Raw genomic sequence first — 8071 nt, forward strand, 5'->3', positions numbered from 1 at the left:
CTAGGGAGTTTAAAACCAAAATCCATTGAAGTGAGATTTAAAGAAAAGTCCCAAGCCTGCGTACAAACTAATTAGACTCTATCTTGCTCTTGAGGTACTCCATCTCTTTGATAGAGTTCCTACCATTCACTGCCAGAAAACTGATGAGTGTTGCAAGCAAGGCAGATTTTGCTGGCAGCCTGACAGTTACGTTCAGGCCTTTATGATAAAGCCATAGGTTTTATGATCCTTGCTGATCCACCCACCCTGCTAGCACAGTCAAAAAACACTTTCTGGCCTTAATTTATCATGTTTAGACTTGAGTAATAACAGAGACAGTTCTGATTCTTGGGTGGGAGGGAACTTTTTCCAGATGTTAGTCTGCAGAAACTGAAAACTTGCAATTTAGTAATAATATTATTCAGTCTTATCCTAGGTTCCTGTGCCAGAGTGGTACTCCACGCATTACTTCGTATTAGAGAGGTTGAAAGGTTATTTGAGCAAATAAGACAAACCCTGGGATTGCTGCTGCATCTTAGCCTCCCATGTAAAACATGTTTTGGCTCATGGACATAAAACTCCAAGCCTTCTTGAGAGCACTTCAGCCTTCCGTTGTTACATGACTGGGGACTTCTGCCAGCAGCCTCTTCAGGGAATTCAATTAAAATACATGTGAAACTGCTGTAGCCTTAAATTAGCATCTGTGGTGCAGTTTTTTTAATTGCTGTGAAGTTTGAGATTACCAATCCTCAAATTCACAATGAGGTGCAGGCACAAGGACTGCAGCACCTCTCTGCTTCTCAAGGCCAGAGAGGCTGTACAAATTTGCCCCTCAAAGCAGCCAGGGACAAAGCAGGACAGTCAAGGGACCAAGTCCAGAAAGATGGGAACTTCAGCCAGCTTTCTTTATGTAGCATTAGAACTACTGGGAACAGCCAGGAGCAGCTTTCTTGCTGTACAGTTAGAATTCTTGGGTTAATCTGGTACCTCACCTAAAAGCATAGCCCAACTTTTACAGTTCAAAGACTCAATCTCAGGCAATTTACAACAGAACATCTGGAGACGTCAAAGACAAACTCCTTCTAGGGACTGAGACCACAGCTCTGTAATCATTAGCCCTTAGTACCACTGCATCTTCTAGAATAAATTACCACCAGTGCAGGCCTCTCATCCTTTTGGCAGAGGGAAGCATAAGTGCAAATCAGGTCTGGTTTTTGATAGTGTTTGACTGCAAGTCCACAGGAGAGGGGGAGTTGGTGTGTGTGGGTTTGTGTGTGTGCTCAATCAGATGTTTGTTAATCCCATTTCATAGTGTGGGGTGGTTTGCAGGTCTGAGCAGCCAGCACTGTTAGGAGTGAGCTGCTGTAAGATACAACGTGTGCAGACTGCTCTGAGGTCGGGTACAAGGACAGTGGGTACTGTGTTAACAAGATCCATTTCATACAGGTGTCAGGGTAGGGACGAGTTTATTTCATTTCCACCTGAAACTCAGATGTTTAAGTTTCAGAACTAAAAAATTCAACAAGAGTGGAATTACACTGCAGGTGCAGACAGTCTTTATTGCCAGTGTCAAGTGCTGCCTCCAGCCGCTGCCTGGATCAAGTGAACAGCTCAGTCCCTTTGTCCTGTCCCAGGCACCCCTTTATCCAATTAGACATCCCCCCACACTCCTCATGCTCTGCAGCCCTGCTGAGAGAAGAGGGAAAGACATCTTCCAGCTGGCCTGAGCTTTGCCTTGCCCACCAGAAAAGAAAAATCCCAAACCTGGCCGTTTTGAGCAAATTCCTGATTAATTGCTGCCTCTGCCCCTGGCAGAAATGGACACACAACTGAAAAATAAAGACTTTAATGTAAAGACTCTTTGGAAACAACCACCAGAAAAGGAGTGGAGGACAAAAAGGAAAGAAAGAGGCTGAGCTGCATTCTACCATGGTACAGAACTACTTCATTGAAAGCCCACAAAGGGGTCTCACGAGAGTGAGGGCCAGGTGCATCTTTGTGCAGAGGGCAAGAGTGACCTGGCACACAGCAAGTCATTGACAGCAGAAGGAGGAACTGGTTTAACACCCCATTTGATACTTATTCCACACCAGGGAACTGAGGAGCCATCACAGCTTCAGCCCTGTCCCTAGAACACCTCTGTAACCATTCAGGAGTTCTTGTGTGCAAAGCTCTGTGGATCCACTTTGTACAAGGGGAAGATGGGTTACCCATACAAACAGCAACACACTACACATCGGAATGGCAACTGGTGTTATTCCAGTAGGATCTCTGGGCCACAGCAAAGTCCAGCCAGAAGGGAGGAATCTGGCCACATGAAGAAGTCCCCCATGCTACTACTGTGGATGCTGCTGCTGGTTCTGGTCTTGGTCTCTGGGCTGGTGTTCTGGACGATCCTCAGGGAGAGGGTTGTAATTGGGATCCTCTTCAGGTGTGTCAAAAACCATCTTCCTGGCAAGGGACATGCCCATCCCAGCAGGCAGGCAGGTTAGGAAGCTGAGCCGAGGACGACAAACCCCCAGCCCTCCTAAGAACACCCTGGCCCTCTGTGGGGCTTGGCTGTCAGGCACTGGCCCACTGCACCATCACCAACCACTCTTTTGCTCAGCTCAACACACAGTGATGACAGTACCTCCTTCCTTGATCAGCAGGTCAGATTTGATTGTCAGTGCACAAAGCAGAACATATTCTGCTTTCTTAAACTACGAAAATACATCAGAAAAAATCCTGCCTCTATCTAGCATTTCCACAAGCAGTAAGCACTCTAGTTCTACTAGCAAAGCTGAAGATAGCAGCAGCAGCTGTATGGGCCCTGTACACTTGTATATAATGTGCCAACAATGCAGCAATCCATGACCTGTGGAGCTGAGGTGCTGTCAGCAGGCAGTTGCCTCTTAGGTCACAGTTTGCTATGGAAGTGATTAGGTTGGAAAAGCCCACAGTGAAGCCCAGAAAGAATCAACTTTACTTACAGAAAGCTAGGAGTTAACAGCAACTTCTTTCCTCCAGGCTGATTGGGGAAAACGTCTTCCAAGAAATAATAGATATGACCCACTGCAATCCCTGGGGAGAGATGCCACCAAGGTCAGGCACAGCTGCGACTCCTTTGCCAGCAGAACCAGAGTTTTTGCTGGGCAAAACTAAGAACACCCCAGCTGTGTGCCCAAATCCAGCTCCCTCCAGAGCCAGGGATGCTGCAGGTGCTGTGATCAGCATGCAGGGAGCCCATTAGCCTGAGGGCAGCATTGTACACCCAGGAGACCAGACACAGCAGTGTCAGAGCTCACCATACCCAGCTTCTGCCCCAGGACACACACACCAAAAAGCAGGTCACAAGCTAAAGCCCAGGCCCGAGCCCAGCCACCCAGAAACCCAGGCAGCTCACTTAGGAAACCCAACATCTTAGGTCAGCTGGAACCAAGAGAAGGTGCCAGTAGCACCCATGAGGACTGAGCGCTGTGGCTGCAAGGTGTCCTTGTTCCCATCACCCACCAGCTTTGACTTACCCAGCAGATCAATGATGATGGAGTTGCCTAGGAGCAGAGAGAATCCCATCAGGACCCAGGGCAGGAAGGGGGCTTGGAAGTTAAGAAGCCCAAAGAAGTTCATGCGGATATAAGGGTTCCTGCGACTCCACACGTACACCAGCATGATGGTGAAAGCCTGGCCCAGGAAAAACAGGCTGGCAAAGAGTCCAAACAGCTGGGAACTACCGAGTCAAGGAAAATCCTACCCACCTGTGCACACCTCCAGGCAGCACAGTGTGCTTTGGGACGGGAAACCCAAAGTAGAGACGTGATCGCAGCGTTCCCAGACACTGCCCATGTCACCAAGCCTTTCCTGGCTGAGATATACTGACCACCACTGTCCCCACACACATCTCCCTTTGTGCCACTCCAGAACAAGACACTCTGGAGTGCACAAGCAGGTTGTTCACTCCTTAAGCTGATGTCAACAATCACCAGAGATCAGAGTGCTCTACAGTCACCTTTGCAAAATGAACATCAAAATGGCCTTCAAAGAAGGGCTTTCCCAGTCTTACAACACTTAGGACAGTGGCATATCTTAACAAGTAGCTCACATCCAGTATCAGCCTTCTACAGAAGTTCAGCAGTGAGATGGCTCTTGGAATTCACAGTCCTCTTCTTCAGAGCACAAGGAGACAGAGAGGCAAAAATTTTCCCTGCTCTTGTTGTAGTTGGACTCCAAATCCACGTCTGGTCAAGCACGTGGCTGCTGCAGCCACCTGGATTCTAATGGCTCACACAGCTTCATGCAGAGCTCCATGGGGACAGCAGTGCTCTGAGCCATCTGCAGAGGACAGCAGAAGATATTCAGAGCTTTATGCTTGGGAGGGAAATAAATTTCACTAACAGATTACTGTGTTGTGAAAAGAACTTAAGCTGTGTGATGGTACCTCCATCTACTGTCAGGCTGCAAGCTCTGGGCTCACACATGCCGAGTGTGTGGGAACCCACTGCTTGTCCTCATTGCTCCGTGTTCCTGCCTTTGTCCTGAGCCAGCCTCACGCAATCACAGCCACGCTGCACTCACCAGAGCTCAGGCAGTGGCCCTGGCACAGCTGGACAGGTTCTTGCAGCAGAACACGTGGCCTCCTTTCGGGCTGAGCCTCCCAAGCACTCTGCCACGTGTTTTCTTCAGGGATGAGGCAGCCCAGCCCCTTGCCAGGGGCTTCAGCACTTCTGCAGACAGCAGCACAGCCACAGGCAGCTTTTCTCTCTAAGCACACTGGATGAGGCACTGGCCAAGCCAAGGGTGGGAAAGACAAGGGGCACAAGCTGTGCCATCCAGCCAGAAGCTGCCCCTGTGCCACACGCTCAGCAGAGCTCTCCCAGCTCTCAGGGCACAAGGCCCTCTGCCCTGAGGCACCAAGAAGGTTCATGAAGCAGCTGTGCTGCTCAGCAGGCAGGTCCCTGCTCCACAGCACAGCCGGGACACAGAGCTAGCAGACAAGCCCTACACTACCCACAGCATCTCAGAGACACCAACAAGCCCCAACCAGCTCAAAAGGATACTGTCATGAGAAACCCTCCAAAGAGGAACATGAAGACAAAGTCAGCCGTCCTTCCACGGAAGGAGCCTTCTTCTAGCATGCGGCAGTACCTGTACCTGAGAGCAGGAGAGAAGGGAGGGGTTGCAGTATAGGAAATTAACAGCTGGTCACCCTGTGCCCGCAGCAGGACTTCCCAGGAACAAGCTGCTGCAAGCTCAGCCCAGAGCAGAACAGTGCAAACTGCACCTCACACCACTGACCCCATGGACAGAGAGGCACCTGCCATGCTTCAGCCAGAGCTCAGCCCAGGAATGGGCACTGCTCTCCAGCAAGAGCCACAGCAGCAGCACTGCCAGCCTCCCTTTAGGCAGGGTCTGCCCTGCAGCAAGCACAGATAGAGGGGCAGGAGGGTCATGGCTTCAATTCAAAAGAGCCAAGGGAAGAACCCACAGCCTAAGAGTGCTGCCAAGGCAAGCCATGCTGGGGAGGAAGGTGGATGGGGAGAGTTGCATTTAAGCCAAAATGGGAGCAGAGAACGTCACTGAGACCAAAGGATACAGAAATATCATGTTGAAAAAGAAACTGAATCCCAGGGGCCCAAAAAAGAGGAAGTTGGTGATCAGCCTCCATATCTGAAAGAGAAGAGAGAGAAGAGAAAAGGAGGTGGACAGAGGTATCTCCTCATCACATGTAGAGCAGCCCATCACAGTGTCCACGGGAGATGAATGTTCAGTCATCCACCTGTCCCTTCAGAACTACCCCAGGACACCAGGCAGCTGCTCCACCCTCTAGTGGGACCTCCTTGCATGATACCCTGGTACATTCGGGAGTGTCTCACCTTTCCAGGTATGGAAAAGAAGATTTCTCTACTTTTCTAGAGAGGTCAAACAGCCACAATTCAGCACCCAGAGCCAAATCAATTACTTTTCACGCCTCTCTACAATAAAGCCGTCTCCAACCAGCCCAAGAGCAGCTGCCACACTCGGTGTAGCAGAGGGGGAAGGGATGGCTTTGAGTCAAGGGAAAGCCAAGGTGGTGTGTGGGGGGAAAGGCTGGAAGGAGCTGTCCCCACGCAGGTGCCCGTGACGGGAAGGGACGCTGTGCGGCTGGGCGGGCTGGAGCAGCGGACGGGAGCCCCTCGGGATGACACAGCAGCGCCCGGCCAGCCTGCGGGGCGGACACGCGGGGCCCGCGCGGTCACAGCCACCCCGGCGGCAAGGGGCGCAGCGGGCCCCGAGCCCGAGCGAGGCCTCACCTGGAACTTCCTGAAGATGAGGTCGGGGTTGAAGTACAGCTGGAAGGGGGTGATGAACTCCAGCTGCTGTGGGAGACAGGCAGGGCAGCTGCCGTCACCCGCTGCCCTCGGCCAGCCCCGCCCCGCCCGCGGCCCCCCGCCCCCCGGCGGCCCCCGCTCACCACGGCGGCGGTGGTGAGCACGCAGGCGGTGGTGTAGGCGCGGGTCACGGCCGGCATGCCCAGGTACTCCTGCGCGAAGCCCTGGTACGCCATGGCCGCGCCGCTCCGCCCGCCCGACGCGGCGCCTTTAACGCCCCCCCCCGCGCCGCCGCGCGCCCCGCCCCCGCGGGGAGCGCCCGGCCAATCCCCGCGCGACAGGCGGCGCGCGCCGGCCAATGGGAGCGCGCCTCATGGCCCCGGCCCGCGGCCGCCGCCAACCCGGAGCGGCCCCGCCCCGCGGCAGCGGCAGCGCGGGGGGAGAGCGGCGGGGCCGGGCGGGGCACGGCGGAACACCTGGGCTTGGGCGGGGCCGTGCCCCGGCTCCTCGGACAGCGCCGCTGACCTGCTGGGCCGGAGAAGCGTCCGCCCGGTTCCTGCCGCGGCCGAGGGAGCCGCGGTGCGTGTCCCCGAGAGCCGGGGCTCCCAGCGCGCTGTTGCCCCGCTGGCTCGGAGGCAGAGGAGCCCGCTGCGGGGAGCCGCGCTGGGAGAAGGGCGGCGGTGCCGCTGCCCCAGCCCGGGTGTGTTGCCGCTTGCCTCATTGATCAGAAGGTCTCGTATTCACTAAGGCACGAAGGGCTTGGGGTTTTCAGTAATTCCTGCTGGAACCTGAGGCGCTTCCCCATACTGTACGGGATCGCACCGAGCTGTCAAGGTCGCATAAGGTCGCTGGAAGAAAGCAAGAGATGTGTGGTCCCACCGGGTGCTGAGGGGACCCGGGGAACGGGAGCAGCGCTGCACTCGGCCCTCGGGAGGGAGCGGAGACTCTGCTCTGCTCAGGAGGAGCGGAGCCCGTGCTGGGCTCTCGGGAGGGAGCGGAGCCCGTGCTGGGCTCTCGGGAGGAGCGGAGCCCGTGCTGGGCTCTCGGGAGGGAGCGGAGCCCGTGCTGGGCTCTGAGGAGGGAGCGGAGCCCGTGCTGGGCTCTGAGGAGGAGCGGAGCCCGTGCTGGGCTCTCGGGAGGAGCGGAGCCCGTGCTGGGCTCTCGGGGTGGAGCGGAGCCCGTGCTGGGCTCTCGGGAGGGAGCGGAGCCCGTGCTGGGCTCTGAGGAGGAGCGGAGCCCGTGCTGGGCTCTCGGGAGGGAGCGGAGCCCGTGCTGGGCTCTGAGGAGGAGCGGAGCCCGTGCTGGGCTCTCGGGAGGAGCGGAGCCCGTGCTGGGCTCTGAGGAGGAGCGGAGCCCGTGCTGGGCTCTCGGGGTGGAGCGGAGCCCGTGCTGGGCTCTGAGGAGGAGCGGAGCCCGTGCTGGGCTCTCGGGAGGGAGCGGAGCCCGTGCTGGGCTCTCGGGAGGAGCGGAGCCCGTGCTGGGCTCTGAGGAGGGATCGGAGCCCGTGCTGGGCTCTCGGGAGGAGCGGAGCCCGTGCTGGGCTCTGAGGAGAGATCGGAGCCCGTGCTGGGCTCTCGGGAGGAGCGGAGCCCGTGCTGGGCTCTGAGGAGGGAGCGGAGCCCGTGCTGGGCTCTGGGGAGGGAGCGGAGCCCGTGCTGGGCTCTGAGGAGAGATCGGAGCCCGTGCTGGGCTCTCGGGAGGAGCGGAGCCCGTGCTGGGCTCTCGGGGTGGAGCGGAGCCCGTGCTGGGCTCTCGGGGTGGAGCGGAGCCCGTGCTGGGCTCTGAGGAGGAGCGGAGCCCGTGCT

The 8071-nt window shown here is 56.2% G+C and overlaps 1 protein-coding gene across 2 annotated transcripts; it reads right to left on the minus strand.

Annotated features, from left to right (window-relative positions):
• Positions 1 to 1428: 1428 nt before the first annotated feature.
• DERL3 (derlin 3) lies at positions 1429 to 6529 on the minus strand. Of its 2 annotated transcripts, XM_021549802.3 has the most exons (7): positions 6410 to 6529; positions 6249 to 6314; positions 5552 to 5625; positions 5016 to 5109; positions 3486 to 3681; positions 2952 to 3042; positions 1429 to 2430 (listed from the first exon to the last, which is right to left on the minus strand). In XM_021549802.3, the coding sequence occupies exons 1-7, from the start codon at positions 6500 to 6502 to the stop codon at positions 2316 to 2318; spliced, it is 729 nt and encodes a 242-aa protein (XP_021405477.1). In that variant the 5' UTR covers positions 6503 to 6529; the 3' UTR covers positions 1429 to 2315. The 2 variants fall into 2 exon arrangements, with proteins under 2 accessions (XP_021405477.1, XP_021405479.1); XM_021549804.3 differs by lacking the exon at positions 6249 to 6314.
• Positions 6530 to 8071: the final 1542 nt, after the last annotated feature.

The sequence above is a fragment of the Lonchura striata genome, chromosome 15 (genome assembly GCF_050655825.1).
Source record: "Lonchura striata isolate lonStrDom1 chromosome 15, ASM5065582v1, whole genome shotgun sequence".
In the NCBI taxonomy this organism is placed as follows: Eukaryota; Metazoa; Chordata; class Aves; order Passeriformes; family Estrildidae; genus Lonchura; species Lonchura striata.

Coding starts and splice junctions, on each gene's coding strand:
- DERL3 (XM_021549802.3), bottom strand. CDS start 6,502: ATGGCGTACCAGGGCTTCGCGCAGGAGTACCTGGGCATGCCGGCCGTG. Junction 6,315..6,409: donor TGCTCACCACCGCCGCCGTG/GTGAGCGGGGGC, acceptor TGTCTCCCACAG/CAGCTGGAGTTCATCACCCC. Junction 5,110..5,551: donor TTTTTCAACATGATATTTCT/GTATCCTTTGGT, acceptor TCCTGCTCTCAG/GTACAGGTACTGCCGCATGC.